We start from the raw sequence: 25737 nt of genomic DNA, 5'->3' as shown, positions 1-25737 counted from the left end.
CAAAATGTTTGAAGCATGAACGGAGTTTACGTTATTGACCACGCGTATCACAACAATCCATACAGTCTCGAATTTTGGCGCAGTCAGATTTTTTTAATACATGGGAATTATGGGAGGTTTCACAACTGTGAAGAAAAAGAAGCTTCTGGAAATGAAATCTCCCCGAAGCCCTATGAATGCGGCGGCAAAACGGGAGCGTTCTGACAGGAGTAATGACGCTAGCCACGGAGAAGAATCAGGTGACCTTCTACTGGATGCGCCTATAATCTTGCTCTTGTGTAACAGTTCTGACCACTCCGATCAGCGGAGTCATCTATCCTGTCTATCTTATTCTGTTTACTGGCGGAACGTATGCTCTCAGACAGCCGGTTTACTGACACTTTGCCTCTCGGGTGCAGCTTATATTGGTTTATGGTTTATGGGGGTTTAACCTCTTAAACCGACTCTGGCTAAGAGAGACGCTGTAGTGAAGGGCTCCGGAAATTCCGACCACCAGGGGTTCTTTAACGTTCACTGATATCGCACAGCACACGGGCCTCTAGAATTTCGCGTCCATCGAAATTCGACCACCGCGGACGGGATCGAAGCAGCGTCTTTCGGGACAGCAGCCGAGCACCATAACCACTGAGCCACCGCGGCGGCGAAGCTTACATTAGCCAATACGTCACTCACAACTGCATGTATGCTGACAAAGTGATGATGGCGACCTTTCGGTTCCGGAACAAGTCGAGAAAAGATGACTTCCTCTTCTTTTTTTCCTGCGAATGAAACGGTGCAGACATTTTATTGGCGAAAGCATTTCCGCAGTAAGCACTTAAAAAAATTGTGGCAGATTATTCTAACCGGAGGTTTGGAGATATCAACCACCAACTGCAATTCGCAACAAATAATAAAGAAAAGTTAGCCCTTGTTGAAACATTTCTTTGAAAGCTACAGATATGAGGTATGGAAGTGAAACGATATGAAAGGTTGAATAAAATATTTGTCTACTTTCGCAAAGGGCCAAAGAAATGCCAAGAACACGAGGGTAAGTTTCCTGGGACTTTTACATCTTACCAAAAAGAGACACGCACATATCGATCCAACACTATACTTGTTTATATATTTATTTACATACATACAGGGTCGTTGTGGGCATTCGTGTAGGGTGGAAATAAAAAAAATATGAGTGCACTGATGATATATAATACAAATTCAGCAGCAAATTGAAAGGCATGAAACAAGCAGTGAAAAATAAAACGATACGTATACACGTAGTTGCTTTGATATTCGCGTCACTTAGTCACACTGTATCATGGGAAGTGGAAAAACAGGCATGAGAAGGTAAAAGGATTGCTAAAACCCATTAACAAGGGATTTTTTCCAGATCCTGGATAAAAGATGAAGGGGTCCCAGAAACAATTTCTCCAGGCAAACCTTTCCACTCATGTATTGTCTTAGGGAAGAAACTGTTCTTAAATAAGTTTATCCGGCAAGCATATTCACGGACTTTTCGGGAATGGTCCGTTCGTGCAGATACATATGTTGGTTTCTTTAGATATCTACCTTTGTCGATGCCTGTTCTAGAGTAATAGATATTATAAAATAGCGACAAGCGCAGGTATTTTCTTATGGTTTCCAGCAGCGGCCACCCCAGGTTTTTGGAAATATCGCGAGATCTTTTCAAAAAGTCATAATTACCTGACACAAAGCGAGCAGCACGTGCCTGCACGCGTTCAAGGTTTGCGATGTTGCACTGGGTTGACGGATCCCAAGTACTGCAAGCGCACTCAAGAATGGGACGTACATTTGACAGACATAATGTTTCCTTTAGCTTAGTTTCTGCCTGATTAAAGTTTCGTCTGAGGAAATTTAACATTCGACTAGCCTTCAGAGTTATGTATATGAGTATTCCATGACAAATTGGCCGGGAATACAAACCCCAAATATTTGTATTCTCTTGCAACCGACAGGCAAGTCCCACTCATGACATAATTAGCAAGCATTGGTTGTTTTTTTAGTTGTAAACCTTACCAGATTGCATTTGGATAAATTAAAGGACATCTTCTAGGACTGGCACCACAAGAAAACGGAGTCTACGTCATTGTGTCAATGTTGACTGTGCCGCACTGGTGATTTCGCGGTAGATACAGCAATCATCCGTGTACAATCAAACACGGCTGGTGGTACGGTCAGTAAGGTCATTGATATAAATCAGCAAAAGTAGAGGGCCCAAAACTGACCCCTGTGGTACACCAGATAATACAGACACACTTGATGAGCATTCACAGTCCAGAACCACGCGATGTTTTCTTTCAGACAGGTATGCTTAAATCCATGCTATGAGATTGGCCGATATATTAAGAAGGGATATTTTGTGTAACAGGAGTGCATGACAAACGGAATCAAATGCCTTCCGAAAGTCTAAAAATATACAGTCCACCTGCGTACCAAAGTTAATTGAGGCTGCAATATCATGAATAAATTCAATTAATTGCGTATCACAAGAAAACCCAGCCCTAAAACCGTGCTGCGTTGGTGAAAAGAAGTTATTACTCTGTAGGTGATTAATTAGGTTAGTGTAAATGACATGCTCAAGTTTTTTTACATACTACGCTTGTTAATTAAATAGGTCTGTAGTTACATGTTACGTTCGTGTCACCGCTCTTATGGACCGAAATTATGATTGCATTTTTCCAGTCAGGGGTAAAACTTCTTGCTCAAGAGAGGTTCCATAGAGTAGTACTAAAAACGGAGCAATAGCTATCGCGCAGTTCTTATGGACAAAATTTAATATGCCATCTGGATCAGGGGCACAATGTACCTTAATGTTCTGCAGTAAAGACACGATACCACATTCGGAAAATGATGCTTAAAGCTCGGGGTTATCTAGCTTGGTTGTTATCATTACTCTTAACTAGAACTCACTGTTTGGCAAACGTAGTTCTTCTGAACAACGAGACAGGTTCAGAGGCTTCATCAGTGTTGAGCAAGTACATAGTCTGATTCGTTATCTCGCCGTAAAATTAACCAGACTACTATTTGCTATTGAATGCCACGAATGAAACCAAAGACAGAAACACTCCCCTATGCGCCTTTGTGTATATACAGGGTGTTTCGCCTAAACTGCCAACTCAAAGGGCTCTTCCTGGGCGTACGTACGCGCTCAGCATCCGCGCTCTTGGCGTGCGCCGGAAGTGGAGTCGAAAAGGGGCATGCTCCCGTGCTGGCCCGATCCCCCTCTCTAACCGACCGAAAGAATTTCCAGCCGAAAAAGAAAAGGTGCTTGCGGGGTGCCGAAAGGACGGACAACTTAAACCGCGAAAAAAAAAAGGGGGGGGGGGGGGGGACCTGGAAGAGCTCCAAGCCACGAAGAGTCGCCGAGAGCACTGCGGTCCTCCGATCGTTGTGAACCGGTCCCGCTTCCGATGCGTACGTGAGCGCCCGTGAGCTGGCGCCAATATCTAGCGCGGACAGATATATTCTTCGCCGAGGTTCGCTGGCGTCGGCTGCAGTGCACATGCGTAGACCGGTTCTGGCGTATGCCAAGAGCGCCGACGCTGGGCGCGTACGCCCAGGAAGCATATTTGGAGTTAGCGCTTAATTCACAAAATTTATGCAAATAGGCTTTTTGAGTTAAAAGAACGCTTTTTTCGGCATAGCATTGTCAGCGGTGCAGTATATCAGAATACAGCTAAGGCATGCTAACAGCAGGCTCGTTTACAAATATTAAACACTTAACTTATAACAAATACTGTTAGGCTCCTTAATTATTAGAAGGCGTCTAGCCCACCGTAAGTAATATAGATAATAGTTTTATAATTTCGGAAACGCCATTACCTCGGCGCTGTGGCCTAACAAATTTTGGCTATTTCGACGAGTTCCGTGCAATGGAGAGGTTGCTTTGCCTGCAAGCTTCTCGAAACCCCAAGTATTTTGTTGCGATGAGCCAAAATTTGTTGGGTCGCAGCGCTGAGGGTAACCGCGTTTTCGAAATTGTAAAATCTCATATGAATATTACTTAATGTGAGCTACATACCTTTCAATAATAAGGGAGCCTAAAAGTAATAGTTAAAAGTTAAATACTCAGTATTAGTTAACCAGCCTGCTAGTTAGCACGTCTTAGTTGCATCCTGATATACTACACCGTCTACAATGCTATGCCGAAAAAAATCACTGTTCTAACTAAAAAACCCTATTTTTAAGAAGTGTTGCTTGTTGGGCCAGTTTGGTGATCCATGAAAATAGAGCAGCGCGTAACAAAACAGGACACAAAGGAGAGACACGGAACGACACGAGCGCTAACTATGAACTGTTTATTTCTTGCTGTCGCTACGTATAAATACATGAGCCACAACTCGAAACGAAAAACAAAAAAGATTGATGAGTCAGCCTTTCGCTGGTTTCCATCGTTCTAGATAGGAGAGCTCTTTAGCTGACAATGCCACTGATGCCACGCTCACACACTTGTTACCTGCACGCAAAATACTTCGAGCCTCAATAATCTCTCGAACAATCTTATCATTGTGGCGGGTTATGATTTGGCTCTTCTTAAAAAGTGGCATGCACGAATTTGGAAGGTCCCGTTTCTCAGCCTCGACCTTGCAATGACGACAGTGTTGGCTTAGGTGGCCCGATTTGCTTTCATTAACATTGTAGTCATGTTCTTTTCGCCTGCTATTCACACATCTCCCTGTTTGCCCACTATACTCATGGCCACAAGACAACGGTACGCGATAGACAACACCCTCCTCACAAGTGACAAATCGTTTCTGATGGTCTATTACACATCTTTTTTTCTCCTGCATACCGCACGGATTGGTCTTTTTGCAAAGCATGGAGAGTTTTACGGGTGCTGAAAATACAACTTCAACGCCTGCTCGTTTTCCTAGTTTCTTCAGGTTGTGGGATGTATGATGAATGTAAGGGATGACAGCTACTTTCTTGCGATCCTGCTGTTCATTGGTACCTGCCTGCTTGTTGAACAATCGTGCTTTTTTTCATTTTTTGCAGCAGGCCTTCAGCCACAGAAACAATTAGTGGCCCAGGATACCCAGAATCAGACAGTCGTCTAATCTGTGATGCTAAGCATTCTTGCATCATGTGCTCACATGAGCTTTTGAGCGCATTTGTCAGGCAATACTTGATAATGCCTCTCTTTACCAGTTTCGAATGCGCCGATACCGCTGGTAGTAGGCCTTTTTTTGCACGAGGTTCATAACCCCAACAGATGTGGTTAGTGTGAACCACAAGGAAGATTGGAGAGGCTGCATCGCACCGTTTTCGTTGACTTTCGGCCGACGTAGTTTGGATGCTTGCGCAGGAGGTTTCCCAGCAAACAACGTACCTCCCCAGCAGCGCCCAGAAAGGATGGAATGTCCCAGTCCCAGTAAAATATTTATCGAACATTTCCAGGCCGTAGAGGCAGGACATAGAAAACAAGCAAAAGGGAAGTGCGCCCACTAATGTTCTAGAAACGTTTTTTCGAGGGTGTTAAGCAAAAACAAAAACAAATAATAGCATTTTGGTCCCAGAAAGGTAACTGGGAGAACGTTTTTGTGATCAATGCTTGTCAACAAAAAATACAAATTGACTCCTCGCTCCCTTTTCGCTCTCCCTCGCGTCAAAAGCTACGGGGAGAGAAGGTTTGCGCTTGCACTCGCCGTTTTGAGAGATCAGACAGTTTTGTTCGAACAGCCGAAGGAAGCGCAGTTCATCCCGCATCTCTCTCGTGGGTCTTTGGCTCCATGCTGCAGGCAGGCAGGCGACGGCGGTCTGCCCTTTCATCGCATCGCCGGGAGCAGCGGTCACCAACGTGCCCGTCTTCAATTGTGTTTCCAACTTCAGCACGGTGTGGCGGTCTTTGCAGGCATCTCCAACTACCAGCACTCCTCGTTGCGCTGCTGTCTAGCAGAGGTGCAGTAATGGGCCTCCCGTCGCTCGCCCGGCTTCCTCGCTGGACGGAAGCCATCTTGCGCACACGTATTCGCGCGGCCCCTAGCCGCTCGCGCGAAAGCCCCAGCGCGCAGGAGCTCTTGCTCTCGTCACTGGGCTGTCGTGAACTTCGTAGCTGCGGATTCATGGCAGCTTTCCCGCGAACCTCGGCGTGCCCACATAATTCCTTCTGGAACTGGCTCAGCGGCGCGCGGCGCATCGCAAGCCTTTTGAACAGCTTCATGGCCCTACACCATAATGGCGTTCTTACAGGCGTCGTTCGCGGCAGCGGATTTCAATTCAATGGGTGGCTCCTAGCATGCACTCTGCATCCTTCAGCGCCTTTGACGATTGTGGCGTGTTGTTGGTGGCAGCGTGGCCGTCTACTGCGGTCATAGGCGGGAGAGATCTTCGGAAGCCCACCAGACTCTTCCTGCGAGTGCCGATGGATTAACCTGCTCTACTTACATTGCCGTCCTGTCGCAGCGGTATAGTTTGCATTGTGTTCGCGTCGCTGACTCCCAACCAACCCCCACCGGATTACTTAATTGTGCCTTGATCACCTTGATCTCGGCTCCCACGCCGTATTGTGCCTCACGTGTGGTCTGCTGCACCATGGGTGCGGCGAGCCAGGGCTCCTACCTCAAGACGTCCCCCCTTTCCATCCGGCACAATAAAACGGGGGTGTGACGAGGATGCAACGCGTATGTTTGAGCGTTCGCTGTGCCGTGAGAAGGCGCAGAACAGAAGGCTGCGTTGCACTCATATATATATATATATATATATATATATATATATATATATATATATATATATATATATATATATATATATATATATATATATATATATATATATATATAGTTGCAGCATTTTATTTTATCCCCGAGTTTCTGTTGGCAACGTCGCCTCGTAGAATTAATTTTTTTTTTCCTGTTTTGATAACACGCTCTAGGTTACTCCGAGGCTCGTGCGAGAGGGAGGTTTCACCCTGCAGAATATCCGTAACCTGAAACCGCGTATCTGTATCGTACGCCCATATAGTCTTTTCTTTTGGCACCCAGGTTGCCCTTTACATGCGTTTGCTTTTGCGTGTAATAATAATAATTGGTTTTGGGGGGAAAGGAAATGGCGCAGTATCTCTCTCATATATCGTTCGACACCTGAACCGCGCCGTAAGGGAAGGGTAAAGGAGAGAGTGAAAGAAGAAAGGAAGAGAGAGGTGCCGTAGTGGAGGGCTCCGGAATAATTTCGACCACCTGGGGATCATTAACGTGCACTGACATCGCAAAGCACACGGACGCCTTAGCGTTTTTCCTCCATAAAAACGCAGCCGCCGCGGTCGGGTTCGAACCCGGGAGCTCCGGATCAGTAGTCGAGCGCCCTAACCACTGAGCCAGCGCGGCGGGGGCTTTTGCGTGTGCATATATGCTTTTGAACCCTTTGGAATGTTTCCTTAAGGTGCATCAACTTTCAGCCGGTATTATGTTTTTATTGCTCCATTTTTCAGATTTCTTAGAGCTAGAGAAAATTTTAGCCATTATTATTTGCTGGTGTCGTAGTGCTCCGTACATTGCGTGTTAAATGGTGCATACATATGCGTCTCCTGTTTGTATTCATTTAAATGCAAAGAGCACATCTAATAAGGTGAAATTGCGTCTGTATTGCGCTGTTATTTCCTGTTATATGGGCGGGATCGGGCGACTTTTTGAATTAGTGTTTCTTTTGTGTGTAAAATTCTAGCACATTTCATGTTCTTGTGGCGGGAGCAGCGCAGCACGAAACAAAAAGAGAGAGGCTGGAATCAACGCTGACTAACAACCAGATTTTTAATCCAAGTTCGATCGAATATATACATCTCGCTCGTGCAATAAGGAAAGGACAGAAGCATGACAAACGCCTAAGATCAACACATGGTAAAAGATTAGGACAACGCACGCAGATAATTAATTTCGCTGTCACGAAACGCTATCGAAAGTATGCTGACGCATATACGTCGCTCTTTTGCCCGATGTTGAAGGCTTCTTCAATCTCCCTGGTCCGTTGATTAAAATACGACGGGATGACCATTGCGTTGATAAGCTGCGGAGCACATTCATGCTCTCTGCAATGTTTTGCTGATTCACTGCTGATGGCGCCCTTTAGGGATATTTAGTGCTCTCGAAGCCATTCATTCAAACAGTGCCCTGTTTGACCAGTGTAGGTGCGTCCGCATGACAGGTATTTCCTCAACCCCGCTTTTCACACATTTCACAGGTTTTTTTTTTTCTGGTGCTTTTTTTTGCATTGATTTTTCTTTGCTCGCTGTTGACTTTGGCGCACAGGCTTCTTAATCTGTTGGGTGCTGACGAGTACTTTTACACCAGCTCCTGCGCCTACTTTCTTGAGACTGTGGGAAATGCCATTAATGTAAGGAATGACCGCGTACGGCTGCCTTTCTTCTGATGTTGTTGTGACATATTTTCTGCCTCTAAGCGCTTGCAGAATCCCTTCTGCGACACTGGATAGCAGTCTCGTCGGGTAAACTGCTGCTTTCAGCCGACTGTTCTGGGCGTCAATACTTCCTCGAACTTCATGATGACAGGATATCGTCAATGCGACTCTCATTGCTACTTTTGCTAAGGACTAGAAGGACTAGAAGAATTAGGACTAGAAATAACAAGTGAACTCCCAGAAAACAACGTTATACGATTTCTTGACTTGACGCTAGCCTTTCTAGGCGCTCACATATGCTGGCGGTACGGACCACGAAGCTAGAAGGGACTGCTCCCCTAGACATCTGCACACTCCAAGATCATCAAGCGGGGGTACAAAAAACAGCCATGAGAGCCGCATTAACGAGATCCGGTCATCATGAGGTTCAAGGCAGTTTTGACACCTAGAACCGTCGGCTGAAAGCAGCGAGTTGCCCGACGAGACTGCTATCCAGTGTCGCAGAAAGGATTCTGTAAGCACATAGAGGCAGAAAATATGTCACAACAACATCAGAATAAAGGAAGCCGTACGCGGTCATTCCTTGCATTAATGGCATTTCCCACAGTCTCAAAAGTGCTCATGTCAGCACCCAACAAGTTAAGGAGCCTGTGCGCCAAAGTCAACAGCGAGCAAAGAAAAAATCAATGCAAGAAAAAACACCTGAAAAAACATGTTAAATGTGTGAAAAGCGGGGTTTATGAAATACCTCTGTCATGCGGACGCACATACATTGGTCAAACAGGGCGCTGTTTGATTAAACGGCTTCGAGAGCACAAAAGATCCCTAAAGGGCGCCATCAGCAGTGAATTAGCAAAACATTGCAGAGAGCATGAATGCGCTCCGCAGCATATCAACACAATGGTTATCCCGTCGTATTTTGATCAATGGACCAGGGAGATTGAAGAAGCCTTCAACATCTTACCAAAGAGCGACGTATCTGTCTGCATACCTTCAACAGCGCTTCTTGACAGAGAAATTGATTATCTGCGTGCGATGTCTTAATACTTAACCACGTGTACATCTTATGCGTTTTTCACGCTTGTTTCTTTTCCTTCTTATATGAGCGAGATGTATATATTCGACGAAAGCGCATTAAAAATCTGATAGTTTTTCAGCGTCGTGTCCCACCTTTCTCTTTGTCTCGTGCTGCGCTGCTCTCGTCACAAGATCATGCACCAACTAGCCCAAATTTTCACCTTGTCACAGCACATTTCATGTAAAAAGGTAAGTCTGAATGGCCTAGCCATCAAGCATTCACGCGAGTTGACAGATGTATTACAACACCTGTAACGTAAGCATGTGCCTGAAATTTGGCACATATGTGCGCTTAGATGCCTGGAGGCTGCATGAAAGAGAAGAAATAATTTTATTGAGCCAGAACCGAGAAATCTAGCATTAACTTTTTGGGGCTGTCCCTGGGACGCACACATGTTTGGACACGGCTAGTTGTGGGGACGTTTCGGGAAAAATAAGAACCTCCTGGGGACATTCCGAATGTCCTGATGGGATATTTCAGAGAGATTTTCAGGAGGTTTTGTTTTGTTGGGTTCATCTTCCGGGGTGGCTTTATGTGTCTCTTTGGCCGCGTAAGATACTTTGGGACAGTTCGGAAATAATACAGGAACTGCATCTCTGGGAAGCACGGGCCTCTTTTCCGCGTAAAGTAGCATTGTTCCATCGAGCTCCGCGTAATATGCCCGGGATATCGCATCCTCTGCAAAATGCTTGGCGCAGACATGGTCAGTGGGCATTAACGTCCGGTCTGCCCTAGGAGTCGCACGGCGCCACTTCTCCAAAACAACATTGTCGGACGGAGCTTTGAATAATGGCACTCGCTCCGCACTTGTCCGGTAGCCCGAATTTCAGTTTGGCACGAAGCCCTTTCTTGGCAGTGCGCAGCACTCACCTGCTCTGGGATACTCTGCCGACGATAACCAAACACAAGGTCTTGGTGCAAAATAAAAGAACTTGTTAAAACAGCACAGCAGCGCAGCCGCACACTCCGAAATGTGCCAAAAACACGTGCGCAGTGCAGCGCCACTCCGGACCGAGCCGCCCAGCGTGGGCCCGCCTTTCGCATCGCCCTCTAAGTTAGCGACCGGATTCCATGGCAACCCTTCGCCCTCCCCCCGAACATATTGTGGCCGCGGGCGTGCGGCGCTCTCGCGCGCGACGTGGGGAGAGTGTCAACACTTCAGTATGTTATTCTTACACCGTGGTTTCACTGAACAGTGCATCCCTCTCCTTGGGCGGGTCGTTGAACCGACTTCGTCGGGAATACTTGTTTGTAGTGGAGGAGGGTAGGGCTGTGTACAAAGATTTCAAATTGTCGGAAAAAAGTAAGGAAATAACGTCAAAGATTATCAATACTGCACGAGGCAGGATAGTGTAAGTAAGGAGGGGAATGATGCCTGGGATACAGAAGGAGTTATAAAGGGTATATCTCAGTTAGCCAATTAACGAGAAGTGTAGTATTATTTTGTTTGGAGGTCGTGATTAAAAGAAAGGCTACCAGGCTTTTCGTTAAGACCTTCTAGAATAGTATTAAACTTGTGGATAAAATAGGATTCACGTTGTTCACGTTCTCACCTGTTTTTGAAGCCCCCTTGAATAATTGTTACTTTTAGTTGGTCAAATGGGTGTCCTTCCGAGTTTACGTGCTTGGATAGGGGAAGATTTGAGAGAGACTTGGTGTGTGCGCGGTGATTGTTAAATCGAATGCGGAATGCAGTGTTTGTATGTCCTATCTATTGCAGGATACAAACAGTGCATTCAAGAAGGTAAGTTATGTTTGATGAGTCGCAGTCAAAGTTGCCGTTGATTGAATGCTGGAAAACTGGCCGCGTACTAGTTGCGGAACACGTAGTGTGCATGTGTTTGCAAACTTGCAGCGACCTTTACCACAGGGCTGGAATCCATATTTTGGGGTTTTGTGTTCCTTGGAGTGGACTAGATGGTTCTGAATGTTTTTGGCACGCCTGTAAATCATGCGGGGTGCGCATGTAAATATTTTCTATAGTCGTTGACTTTGCTGGAGAATATTAAAGTGCTTATTAGGAATTCTTCGGTGCGTTCCTGTTAAATGTGAGAATAATGTTTGTAGTGTAATCATTTCGGTTATCTCTTCGGTGCCCCTGGTGTATTCGACTACGGTTCAGATTTGAAGCTCTGCTTATGGCGTCATCAATAATGGAACGTGGATAGCGCTGTGTTAAGAGCACGTTGCGCATGTGTTCGGAGTTGTCATGAAAGTCTAGGTCGTTAGAGCAGACTCTTCGAAAACGATGGGCCTGCGAATAAGGGATGCTGGTTTTGCAGTGACGGGGATGGCCGCTTTGAAAATGTAGATATTTTTTAGAGTCCGTTGGTTTTCTATTAACGGTTGTACGAACTGACCCCTTGTCCACCAGAATGTCAACATCAAGAAAATTGATTTGACTGGTTGAGCAGGTGGGCGTAAATTTTATGTTTTTGTGTACGGAGTTGAAACTGTCAATGAAATGGATAAGTTGTTGTTCTGTGTTTGTCCATATTATAAAAATATCATCCAAATAGCGCTTGTAAAAGTGCGGCTGAATTGGACAAGAAGAAAGAAATTTTGACTCTATATGATGCATGAAGACGTTGGCATAATTTGGGGCCATTCTTGTTCCCATAGCGGTGCCACTTACTTGTAGCTAATATCAAAAATCAAATTTGAAGCTATTATATAACACAATTTTGGATTGTGTTCCTAAGACGTATGGGCTTGGAGATTCATGAGGTCTCTGCTGTTCATATGATTCTAAAAGGGCTGCAATGCCGTCGGCATGGGGAGTGTTTGTGTATAAGGATGTTACATCCATGGTCACAAGAAAGGCTCCTTCAGGTAATGTTATATTATCTATCTGGCGGAGAAAGTGGTTTGTATCTTTGATGTAGGATGAATGTGTGGCGGGAATGTGGCTAATTAGAGTGTCAATGTACTTTGATATTAGTTCTGTGATGGTGCCGATTACTGAAATTATTGTCCGTCCAGGAATACCGGCTTTATGTAATTTAGGGAGCATGTAAAAACGCCCAGGAGAAGGATGGGTAGTCGTCAGTGCCTTGCATAGTTTCGGGGAGAATTCATTGTGTTTTGTGAGGTGGAGGTGGATGTCAGATAGAGCTTTTGAGGGCTCGTCAGTGGGGTCGCCATGAAGTTGTTTATAAAAAATTATTGTCAGAAAGCTGTCGGATGCCTTCTGCTATATAGTCATCTATGTTCAAGATAACAATGCCTCCGCCCTTATCAGCTGGCTTTATGACGATATCGGTACGGTTGCTGAGCGCCTCTAGAGCAGTACGTTCTATTTTAGGAAGATTGTCTGGTCCTAACCTGTGGTTTTTAAAAATTTCAATAGTGTCATTTTGAACTGCCTTAATATAGATATCCAAGCGTTTTTTTCCGCCCGATGTTGGGAGTCCAATTTTGGTTTGCTGGGTGGAAGTCAGAGTTTTGGTGGGGGTTTTCGGGCTTATCAAAGAAGTATTCTCTCAGGCGAAGTTTTTATTTAGTACGAGGTCAGTACGAGGTCAGTTTTTCAGCATTCAATCAACGGCAGCCTTGACTGCGACTCATGAAACATTATTTACCTTCTTGAATGCACTGTGCGTAACCAGCAATACATAGGACAAACACTGCATTCCGCATTCGATTTAACAATAACGGCGCACACACCAAGTCTCTCCCAAATCTTCCCCTATCCAAGCATATAAACTCAGAAGGACACCCATTTGAACAACTAAATGTAACAATTATTCAAGGGGGCTTCAAAAACAGGCGAGAAAGTGAACAATGTGAATCCTGTTTTTATCCACAAGATCGATACCATTCATGAAGGTCTTAAGAAAAAGTCTGGTATCCTTTCTTTTATTCACGACCTCCAAACAAAATAATACTACACTTATCGTTAATTGGCTAACTCAGATATACCCATTATATCTCCCAGTGTATATCCCAGGCAATCATTCCCCTCCTTACTTACACTATCCTGCCTCGTGCAGTATTGATAAGCCTTGACGTTCTTTCCTTACTTTTTTCCAACAATTTGAAATCTTTGTACACAGCCCAGCCCTCTTCCACTACAAACAAGTATTCCCGACGAAGTCGGTTCAACGACCCGCCCAGGGAGAGGGATGCACTGTTCAGTGAAACCCAGACCCCCTCTGTAAGTTCTTACACATGTGCTCGTTACAACGTAGCCCACTCCTTCCTGGAGATTCTAGCCCTCGGCTCACCGGAAATTAGAGAGACCCCCCAAAAGGCGCCTGGTTTGGCCTGTTCGTCGCTGCCAGTGTCATTTGCCCAGCGGCGCCAGTTTGCCCACGTGTCTGCAGCGGCGCCCATTTTTGTGTTTATGCATTTTGTTTGTGTGTTTTGATTGCAGGTTTTGCTTTCGTACGCCTGTGGTTGCCGCGCTCCCATGTCCCGCGCGCCGTCTTCCTCTCCCTTTCTCTCGTTTCGCTGTCTCCTTTTTCACCCCGTCGTTCCTTACTATAGTAGTTCCCCCCTTTTTTCTTCTCCTTCTATTTTTGTTTCCTCCCCCAATCTTGTACCTGTCTGCTCCCCGCACCCCCATTTTTATTTTTTTTTATTTTTTGTTCAATTTTTGAACTGTTGTTGCTATTTGCTTGTTATGCTCCTTTCTCCGTCCTCTGAAGCTCACAAACTTAAAACGTCCATCCGACGCGAGACCACTGCAGTCCTGAAGAAGACCGCACCGCGGTCGAAACGTTGATAAATAAACGTGCCTTTGTAGAAGTGCCCAATTCTCTTAAACCTTTATCATGCGGAGCCAATGCAACCTACCTTTGTAACATTCTCTACAATGGCTCCTGCTCACACTTCATCAAGAGACGTCCTTTGGAAATTCCCCGTCGAGAGCCCAACTGCCGCCATCATCGGGCACTCTCAAGTGAAATACTTGCATCAGCACTTCGGTCTTGCAATTCTGCACACCCCAGCATTTATCTGCCAACCTGGTGCCAAAATTGAAGACATCCCCAACCTCCTGGATTGGGTACCACGAGGTGTGTCGGACATCGTCCTGCACGTCGGATGCAACGAAGTCGCAGTCATGGATGCCGCTACCTCCCGAGACCGGTACGTGCAACTGATCCATCAAATCAGAATAGGAATACGTGATATTATTAACATTTTTGCAACGCTCGTGCTACCTCGAGCTCCAAATTTGAGAAGAAATTAAACCAACAGGCCTCAAGTGGCAAAGATCAACCAGAAGGCCCAGATCTTTAATGCCTTCCTTGTCGACATCTGCCGACGAGAGCAGAACACCTTCTTCGTAGACCACCGAATGGAAATATTCCGCCCTAGCACAGTTCTGTCTGCAGATGGCGTGCACCCCAGCTTCGGTAGAGTCTCGTTATTGTCTTGGAACATCTACAACTTACTCCTCCGAATTCGCCACCGCACATTAGGGCAATGGAGAGACTACGCGCCACAACATCCAGAGCCTCGGCAGCAACAAAATTCGATGAATACTCCAGAGCCTCGAACATTTGCACAAGTCGTAGGCCAAAATGCTATGTGTACCATACAAGCAGCAGCCAGCCGTCCAGACATCACCGCCAGCCCACCGCTCACCTCCCGGACATCGAGGGGACGCTGCAGCGCAGCACTAAAACAGCCAACCCAGACCATCAGTGCCACAGCAGCAGCACATTCTCCTACAGCAAGCACCTCAGCCCAGGCGAGCACATCAAACAAGCCATCGTGTCGTGAGGAAAGCCCGAAGAGAAGTATACAACCGAGGCGGAAACCTGCCGTGGATTCTGCACCAGAACAGCAACCCACCACCAGCAGCCCGTCATATAACTGTGGACTGACCCCCAGCACGCCTGTTTTACCGTATGACCTCCGAAAGCGTTGTGGTTCCGCCCAGCGAGTGCGCCGGGACTGATACACAGGCCGCGTGAGTACTCCGCCTCCCTTGTTCTCATATCGCCGGCAGCCCTCTTTCAAATTTTCAGCTTTTCTTAAATTACGAAAAATAATTGATAAGCGACTTAGACATGACCTTCATGTTGAAACCTTAAAAACGTACCTTCGGGCTAATATATATCGTACCGAAAGGTCTGAAAGTGAAGCTGATACCAGCAAAGAATAATCTATCAGGAGACAAAAAAGAAATAGAACGACATATTAAAATAAGCTTCCCTAGAGTTACTCAAAATCCAAATTCGGCACTCTGAGAAAGCTTCGGTGAAACTGGGAACAGAGGAGCGTCGGGTTCGGAATAATCTTCTTGTTTCTGCGCTGGAGGCCGAGGAACTAGAACGTTTAAAAACAAAAAAAAAACCTTCAGAAATAGGGATAATGAAAATTAGAAAATTTACACGGGACAAAATTCTCCATGACGAATGGCTGAAAGAAGTACTAACTGCGGTTGGGTCAAATTCTCCCCACCCCGATATCGCTCAGTCAAAGGTCAGCCTAGGGCAAACACTCTAAAAACAGGGCCATCACAGTGTAGACAACATCACCAATCTATCTCTAACACCGCTCACAGAGTATAAGTGAGCCGTCCTATCTAGAGGGCTCACTTTTTGCCCCCGGACAGGCAAATACAATGAATTCCCACTCCTGAAAGATCTTGACGACTTCGCCAGAAAACTTCGCCCGAGAGAATACTTATTTGATAAGCCCGAAAACCCCCACCAAAACTGCGACTTCCAACCAGTAAACCAAAATTGGACTCCCAACAACGGGCGGGAAAAACACTTGGATATCTATATTAAGGCAGTTCAAAATATATTATTGAAATTTAAAAAAAACCAAAGGTGTGGATCAGACAATCTTCCTAAAAGAGAACGTACTGCTCTAGAGGCGCTCAGCAACCGTACCGACATCGTCATAAAGCCAGCTGATAAGAGCGGAGGCATTGTTATCTTGAACAGGGATGACTATATAGCAGAAGGCATCCGACCGCTTTCTGACAATAATTTTTATAAACAACTTCATGGCGACCCCACCGACGAGCACTCAAAAGCTATATATGACATCCTCCTCCACCTCACAAAACACAATGAAATCTCCTCGAAACTATGCAAGGCACTCACGGCTACCCATCCTGCTCCTGGGTGTTTTTACATGCTCCCTAAATTACATAAAGCAGGTATTCCTGGACGGCCAGTAACTTCAGCAATCTGCACCATCACAGAACCAATATCAAAGTACATTGACACTCTAATCAGCCATATTCCAGCCACACATCCATCCAACATTAAAGAAACAAACCACTTTCTCCGCCAGATAGACAATATAACATTACCTGATGGAGTCTTTCTTGTGAACATGGATGTAACATCTTTATACACAAACATTCCCGATGCTGACGGCATTGCAGCCCTTTTAGAATCTTATGAACAGCAGAGACCTCATGAATCTCCAAGCCCAAATGGCTTAGGAACACTAGCCAAAATTGTGTTGGAATACAATAGCTTCGAATTTGATCTTCAATATCATCTACAAGTAAGTGGCACCGCTATGGGAACAAGAATGACCCCAAATTATGCCAACATCTTCATGCATCATATAGACTCAAAACTTCTCTCTTCTTGTCCAATTCATCCGTACATTTACAAGGGCTATTTGGATGATATGTTTATAATATGGACAAACACAGAACAACAACTTATCCATTTCATTGACAGGTTCAACTCCGTACACCCAAACATAAAGTTTACGCACACCTACTCAGCCAGTCAAATCAATTTTCTTGATGTTGACATTCTGGTGGACAAGAGGTCAGTTCGTACAACCGTTAATAGAAAACCAACTGACTCTCAAAAATATCTACATTTTCAAAGCGTCCAACCCCGTCACTGCAAAACCAGCATCCCTTATTCGCAAGCCCATCGTTTTCGAAGGATCTGCTCTAACGACCTAGACTTTCATGACAACTCCGAACACAGGCGCCACGTGCTCTTAACGCAGCGCTATCCAAGTTCCCTTATTGATGACGCCATAAGCAGAGCTTCAAATCTGAACCGTAGTCGAATACACCAGGGGCACCGAAGAGATAACCGAAATGATTACACTACAAACGTTATTCTCACATTTAACAGGAACGCACCGAAGAATTCTTAATAAGCACTTTAATATTCTCCAGCAAAGTCAACGACTATAGAAAATATTTACATGCGCACCCCGCATGATTTACAGGCGTGCCAAAAACATTCAGAACCATCTAGTCTACTCCAAGGAACACAAATCCCCAAAATATGGATGCCAACCCTGTGGTAAAGGTCGCTGCAAAGTTTGCAAACACATGCACACTACGTGTTCCGCAACTAGTACGCGGCCAGTTTTCCAGCATTCAATCAACGGCAACTTTGACTGCGACTCATCAAACATTACTTACCTTCTTGAGTGCACTGTTTGTATTCTGCAATACATAGGACAGACAAACACTGCATTCCGCATTCGATTTAACAATCACCGCGCACACACAAGTCTCTCACAAATCTTCCCCTATCCAAGCATGTAAGCTCAGAAGGACACCCATTTGACCAACTAAAAGTAACAATTATTCAAGGGGGCTTCAAAAACAGGCGAGAACGTAAACAACGTGAATCCTACTTTATCCACAAGTGTAATACCATTGAAGAAGGTCTTAACGATAAGCCTGGTACCCTTTCTTTCATTCACGACCTCCAAAGAAAATAATACTACACTTCTCGTCAATTGGCTAACCTAAATATACCCATATAACTCCCAGTGTATATCCCAGGCAATCATTCCCCTCCTTACTTACACTATCCTGGCTCGTGCAGTATTGATAAGCTTTGACGTTCTTTCCTTACTTTTTTCCGACAATTTGAAATCTTTGTACGAAGCCCAGCCCTCCTCCACTACAAACAAGTATTCCCGACGAAGTCGGTTCTACGACCCGCCCAGGGAGAGGAATGCACTGTTCAGTGAAATGTAGACCCCCTGTGTAAGTTCTTACACATGTGCTCGTTACAACGTAGCCCACTCCTTCCTTAACGTTCTAGCCCTCGGATCACCGGAAATTAGTGAGACCCCCAAAAGGCGCCTGGTTTGGCCTGTTCGTCGCTGCCAGTGTCATTTGCGCAGCGGCGCTTCTTTGGCCACGCATTTGCAGCGGCGCCCATCGTTGTGTTTGTGCGTTTTGTTTGTGTGTTTTGTTTGCACGTTTTGCTTTCGTACGCCTGTGGTTGCCGCGCTGCCCATGTCCCCCGCACCGTCTTCCTCTCCCTTTCTCTCGTTTCGCCGGCTCCTTTTTCACCCCGTCCTTTCTTAGTATACTAGTTCCCCCCCTTTTTTCTTTTTTTCTATTTTTTTTGCTTCCTCCCCCAATATATTCCCTGTCTGCTCCCCGCACCCCTGCAGCTCACAAGCTTAAAACGTCCATCTGACGCGAGACCACTACAGTCCTGAAGAAGACCGCACCGCGGTCGAAACGTTGACAAATAAATGTGTCTGTAGAATGTGTCTCTTAAACCTTTATCCTGTGGAGCCAACGCAACCTACGTTCGTAACACACACACACACACACACACACACACACACACACACACACACACACACACACACACACACACACACACACACACACACACACACACACACACACACACACACACACACATATATATATATATATATATATATATATATATATATATATATATATATATATATATATATATATTCAGTAGGGGTTCCAATGCGCCAGTTTATAAGTGTAAGTACAGTATTACGACAAACGCGACTGTTCGTTTTAAAGGTTTATTGTGCCAACAGTTTCGGGATTTTTATTCCCTTCGTCAGGGCAGGCTTACAATTAAACACAGAGAAAAACGGGGATGAGGAAATAGTAAAGGAGTAAAAAAGAGAACGCATTAGGGCAAAGGTGTGTTAAACATGGCTCTCGGCGCACCGGGATTCCGCACTCCCCCCCTTCCCTGCTTCTCAACGACACTCCCGCAAGACGCCGCCGGGTCCGCGCGGGCGGCCCCTATCACATATCCTGAGAGGCTTGCTGGGGACGCGCACGAGAGACACTTGTTGCGCGCCGCAACGGCAACCTGCAACCGTGCGTTAGTAGCGTTCATGCCATATGAGAACGTGCCAAACATGTGGATGAGGTATGACTCCCTTTGTTCCCTGTAATATGTGCTAGGGAAGCCGGACTGGAGAAGGGTGACACGAATGTATATATATATATATATATATATATATATATATATATATATATATATATATATATATATATATATATATATATATTCGACTAAATGTAATCAAGCTTTTAAAAAACACGGACTCTCCTTGCCGCATGAAACCAACTGGGGCTTGTTTATAGTCGCGTGCCCTAGTCTGCAGTATTTTTCGATTTTCAAAGTTAACTATCTTGTTAAGCCATATCAGCTAAATTGAGGAACAAAGTGTCAATGACAAGGTTGTATATTGCTTTGAAAAACAGCTGACCTAAATATTTGAACCAATGTACCGTTTACGGATTTTTTTTTACCGGCCTTACACCATAGCTTACAGAAAAAAAAGCTTCCACACGACAGACAGTGGTCCACTTCAACGTCCCAAGACGCCTCTTAGAGAACAAAACCCGTTTTTCTTTCGAAGTGCTCTTCTTGGTGAAGCTTTGAGCGCACATTGGAGCAAAGATGTGAGCCGGGAGCTGGTCACGTGACAGCTTTCTTTTGGGGCCAATCAATAAAACTACGTAAATAATACCTTGATGAAAACAGCGCTTCTAGCTGATTTTCGAGACGATCTACAACTTTTACTAAGACACTTTGTTCAAGTCATAATTAAAAAGTTAGATAATCAGGCTTCACTAATTAATTAACTTTGAAGAACGAAAAAATACTGTAGATTAGGCCACGCGACTCTGAGCAACACCTTAGCTGATTGCACTGGGCTAGAGTACTTCCTCTTTTTTAAAAGCTTGGTTACATCTAGCTGGGACACGTGGTATATTGAATTCCCTAACGAAGGCGTTCATGTGACTATCTTCTTCAATATAGGCATGTATATATATATATATATATATATATACATTTTGCCTAGTGCACAGAGGAATGCAGCTCAAGTCATGCTATCAGTGATACCACTGACAGAACAGGTATGTTCGTACTGAGTATTCCGCAGGAGAAATGGCAAAGCGGAATGAATTTGCTGTATGGGGAGCGTAAATGACAAAATTGCACATAAAATTGGAAAAAGAAATAAACTAATGAAGAGGAAAATGCCGACTTTAAAAAAGTGGCGCAGGTCAAACTTGCCCGGTTGCACGATTTGTTAAACACACGTCAGAGACAGCGCATTTGATGAACCTCTGGAGGGTGTCAAGAAAGTGAATAAGAAGGTATCTGCGCCAATGCCGCAGATTTTTTTCCCTTTCACCATGATTCTGTACCTGCTTGTTTGTTCCTTTATCGGCTTGAGGAGTATCGTCTTACAGCTTCCAGCTAATTAGCTGATACACTATGTATATTCGGTGACAAAAATACTGATCGCACGCCACGTGATTTTTGATATTTGCAAGTGCAGGGCTTAATGCGGTCGATCACACGACCTCACTCAACGTTAGGGGAAACAAAAACCAGGACTGGCGCTCAAACTGCAAAGCGATAGTAATTGCAATGTAATGATGAAGTTACAGTGTTGACGCCAGCGCACACTTACCAGCTCCACCTTCTCCTTGGTTTCGAGCACAATTTTGGAAATGTCTTTAATCTTGATGTTATTTTTTTCCGCAATTTTTATGAGCAGTCTCTCCGCCTGCTCGGGCCTCTCCGCAATAAAGAGCCACCGTGGAGACTCGTCTAGGTAACTGAAAAGGAAGGCAGTGGGTTTCAGTGCTCCAGTCTATTGCAAAGAAATCATAAGAAACGTAATTGTCACTTGGCAGTTATGACACCACAAAAGGTAGTGCATATGAGAGCGGTTCAACTGTGAAATCTATGAGTTGTACCGAAAAGTGACAGGGTACTTATTGCTCCAGTAAAGAAGAGGTGGAACACCATAAACGCTCATAAATAAGGGTGTGAGACTATGTTCGAAGATTTCGAATAGAAAACCAAATGCTCTGCTATTTCATTTGTCGAGGGTATCAAATAACGCCTTTTCGTGCTATTCGAAACGAATCGAATATGTTATTATGTTTTTGAAAACTTTCAGAACAATTAGCATCGAGGTTCTATAATTCCCGCCATATTTTTCTTCGTCGATTGTTCGAAAAGCTGGCCCAACACAGATGCTCTGTACTGTGCGGTTGCGATCGGTGTGCGCGGGCTGTAGAGGAATCGAGGGCCAGCGCCTGAACGAAGTCGACTGTGGCAGCGTCAGTAGTGCAGGACACGGCATCACAGATTGGTCGCCATGAAACTGCTCGAGCGGGTTCAGGAAATCCTGCCTGCAGTACCGATCTCGGAGGCCACGACTCTTTCAGTGTTTTTGTTGGACCGAATAAACCGGTCTTAAATCTCTTGCTTGTGACGTTTCGCTCCTGTAATGGTACCACGGCTCATGAATGCCAAACAAGGAGGCGGCGCCTTGATGGCCGATCTGTTTTTAGTGAGTAAGGCCCGTTTCACATGCTGCGAATTTCACCGTCCGGCACTTTGAATTCGTTCGGTCTGCGGCTGGAGAGGGCCACCGCTCTTGCCGCATACCGCTTGCGAATGATTTCCGTCCGGCTGGAATTCATTCGCAGCGTCGGTGTGTTCGCTCTGCGACAGACCAATAGGGAGCATCCACTGCTTGGCTCTCTGTCAGACTTGGCTGTGGCCAAGCTTTGGCCAGGCTTAGCTTTGGCCATCGTGTACTTTTCGAATAATTCGGACTGTTTACTTTGATAAAAAGATACGAAATGTTACCTTGTATCTAACAGTGAGCATGACTACAACATAAACACATTCCACGTTACATTACTGTCGCATTAGTTCACAGGTTGGATAAGCAGACATCTAGCAACCCTGTTGTCACAACCAAACGAATTCGTAGGTGCTGCGTTGCATGCGAAAACAATGAGCGGCAATCGCATTGCAGCGTCAGCGGCGGCACCGAATTTGCAGTGTCGGTGCGGCAAAACTCACAGCATGTGAAACGGGCCTAACACTTCTAGCCGCAATCACTGATTTCGCCGATGTCTGTCCGAGGCCGCTCTCTCTGTCTCCGTGAACTTGAAGCGTGAAAGAGAAGGTGGCGTCGCGCGCGTCAGGCGGCGCAACGAGAAGGCGGTGCGGCCGAACAGCTGCAGCCAATGAGAGAGTGGCGCGCATCGCACTTGTGGCCGTCACCGTGCACTGGAAGTAGTCAGCTTTAGCATACCGTGTTATACCGCATTTACACGGGCACCCTTAACCATGGTTAAGTAAACTGCGGTTACCCTTAACTATAGTTAGCCGCGCTCACACGGAAAGCCAAACTGTAGTTACGCCACTAACCGTAGTTACCGTAAACCGAGCTGGCTAACCTCCGTTTGCGCTTAACCGACAAAATGGCGGCGTCCGCTGAAGGCATGGAGGCAGCAGCAGCAGTGTCGCAGGAATCGTCCTCCCAGAGGCGTGTCAACTGGCCTGATGTAACAACAGCGGCTTTGATTCGCATCTGGGAGGATCAGCTACCCGCTCTGCGGGGAAATACGCGCAATGCGCGTGTATACGCTGCCATGGCGGCGGAGCTGAACGCCGGGCTAGCGCCGGGCGAAGGCCCCTACACTGCAAAGCAGGTCAAGCAAAAAATGGATAATCTGAACAAAAAATACCGGTAAGTGCTATCTTTAATCTCATTGCATTGCTCACCTAGCGCTGTTTTTATGGCGCGACGTCAGCCCCACGTGTGCGGCAGCAGTGTGTTGGTTCAGCAACGTGCAAACTTTTCGCCGTCGTCGCGTATTGTTTACCTCGCGAGCGCCCAAGATGTTTCAATTATGTATGTACTCATATAAGAACTGAACAAAGAGTGCCTTGTGACAGGAGCAGCGTAAGTGACACAGCGCCAGTCCGTTTTTTTTCTTCGTAAACTGCGTAGTTGTTGGCCTAACAAAAGATGACACATACCCACACTGGGGGATCGGCCAAGAATCGGGTGGCTATTCACCTGTACTGAGTTAATAAAAAAGAAAAGCACCTTTTCGTCTTCGTTTGTGCACGCGTGCATGCACCGCTCTGCATGCAAACTTTGTCTTTCTCATTTTCGCGGCAGCTGTTGTCGTTCAAAGCTTTTGTTTCAAACTGACAGAGCGCTGTACATAGTGACCTTGCCATACAGCCGCCAGCACGCATGGCAGCACGCATGGTCAGCGTTGTGATCATTACTTATCTCCTATTTAACTTGCACTGATTGATTGGCAGGCAAAATTCTCAGTCAATGAACTTCCGCTCAAGTGTAAGCATTGCGTGCAGAACCGAATACACGTGCTTCAAAATTTCACTCTTTTTTTTCTGAGTTAAGGTGTCTTTATAGAGTGCTCGTGTACTTCTGGCTACCAGCTAAGGTAACAGTTCAGCAAATTTCTCGATTTTCTGAAATATATAACTTTAGGCCTCACTGGCCTACTATGCAGATATTGCTAGAATACTATCAGCTGAACCAATCACTTGAAAAGCTCCAACTGGTGCAGTTAAGTGACATTTTCACCAGTACCTGCCAGTTGGTAGTTGCATATTGATGTAACATTTGTCTTAAGTACCAGTGTTCACAGGAAGTTTGATGGCCTAAAGAGATCACCAAGAGCACATTTATTATTGAAATCATTTCTATCTTTTCAGGCAGCTGAGACGAACTGGAACTGCCACTGGCTCTCCTGGTGTCCCGTGGCAGTTCTACTGGCAGCTGCACAGTTTCCTCGGCAGCCTACCCATCAATGATGATGGGCGGGTCGAGGAAAGTTTGGAGGTAATTTACAATTTCAAACATTACCCATTATTAGACCGCTCAGTCACTGTGGAATTCCATCACTATGAATTTTTTAAATGTACAGAATACTGCACAAGGCACGCCGGCTGCGGATACTAGAGAACTGAGTAGAAAAGGGAGGGAAGAGGTTGCACAGAAAAAAACGACACTTGTACAACCATAGTTGTCAGGCCAGCGCGAACAAAAGGTTCTTAACCCACAGCAGTTCAATCCAAAGTGTCATACTGCAGTTACCACCTCATCTCTATCTACTTTGGTTCATTGGTTTGGCCTCTTGCCAAGGTTATATACCAAGTTGTACGTAGTTGATTACTTGTAATCTATTACTTGTAATTGAATACATTTTATGTAATTTTGTAATCAATTACTTTTTCAGACTAACATTACGGGTTATACAGTTATCCTTTATTTTTATAGCATTGTTTATTGCCTCTGGGCATAAGGAGAGTTGGGAAGAAAAGAGAAACGATATAAGTGGCGAAATTGAGGCCACGTCCCAGTTACGGCAGGAGTGAGGGCAACCCCTACCCGGATCCTCCGGAGCACAATCTCCTCTGCACGGGTAAGACCGTGGGGCGGAGGGTTGTCGCACTCTGAGGGACGAGAGCACGTGTGTGGCGCCGGAGGTGTTCCTTGTGAGGAGGGTAGCATCACCTATACTGAGGAATTGAGGCATTGATGTGGGTAGGGTCGGCAAGCAGGTTGCAGAATCTGCAAAGCTTTGTGAATTGATTAGGTCACGTGGGACCCACTCAATTCGAATGGCTTGCGGGATGCGAGCCACCAGGCGATGTATATTCTGGCAGATTTCTGGGCTGCGGCTGACGCGTCGGAGTAGACGTATTGCTTCAAGGGCGTCAGTGCGGATGATAATGTGGGCTGTAGGGAAGCAAGGTAACTGCTGCTACAGAGGGAAGCCAGTCTTGTATAGCAACCAGCTCAGCACAGAAGGAAGAAGGTTCCGCAAATCGAAACCTGACCGTCTTGTCTAGTGCAGGCTTGCAGGGACAGTAAACTGTAGTTGTTGTTACACAGCCCTGGATACTGACATCAACATATATAATAATTGAGCCGCGTTATTATTGTAACATATATAATAATGTTAGCCGCTCAGTCGTGCGGCTAAAATAACTCTGTGAGCTTGCACAGTGTTGATTTTAGAGAAATAGGCCGGAAGTTGCCAAGATCCGTCGGTGGCTTCCCTGCTTTTGTAATTGGGATCACAGTGGCCAATTTCCAGGTCTCAGGAACAGAGCCGTTTAGCCATACTTGGGCGGTAATTGACCACTGTAATCAGTTACATTTCAGATGGAGTTATTGTAATTGTAGTTGGTAACTTATTTTATGCAACGTGTACAAGACTGGTTATATATTACCAATGACACTATCGATGT

The 25737-nt window shown here is 45.5% G+C and overlaps 1 protein-coding gene across 4 annotated transcripts in view; it reads right to left on the bottom strand.

The window, feature by feature from the left end:
• Positions 1-25737, bottom strand: part of LOC144116035 (solute carrier family 22 member 4-like) — a 211713-nt gene that overhangs the window by 38320 nt on the left and 147656 nt on the right. For all 4 annotated transcript variants that reach the window (XM_077650698.1, XM_077650701.1, XM_077650699.1 and 1 more), the window contains 2 exons: positions 21107-21254; positions 673-758 (listed from right to left, as the gene is read on the bottom strand). In XM_077650698.1, coding sequence (XP_077506824.1) covers positions 673-758; positions 21107-21254 — 234 coding nt within the window. The remainder of the gene's footprint in view (positions 1-672; positions 759-21106; positions 21255-25737) is intronic.

Source organism: Amblyomma americanum, chromosome 1 (genome assembly GCF_052857255.1).
Source record: "Amblyomma americanum isolate KBUSLIRL-KWMA chromosome 1, ASM5285725v1, whole genome shotgun sequence".
Classification (NCBI taxonomy): domain Eukaryota; kingdom Metazoa; phylum Arthropoda; class Arachnida; order Ixodida; family Ixodidae; genus Amblyomma; species Amblyomma americanum.
Note: the sequence above shows the minus strand (reverse complement) of the source record. Positions and strands in the feature narration are given on the sequence as shown.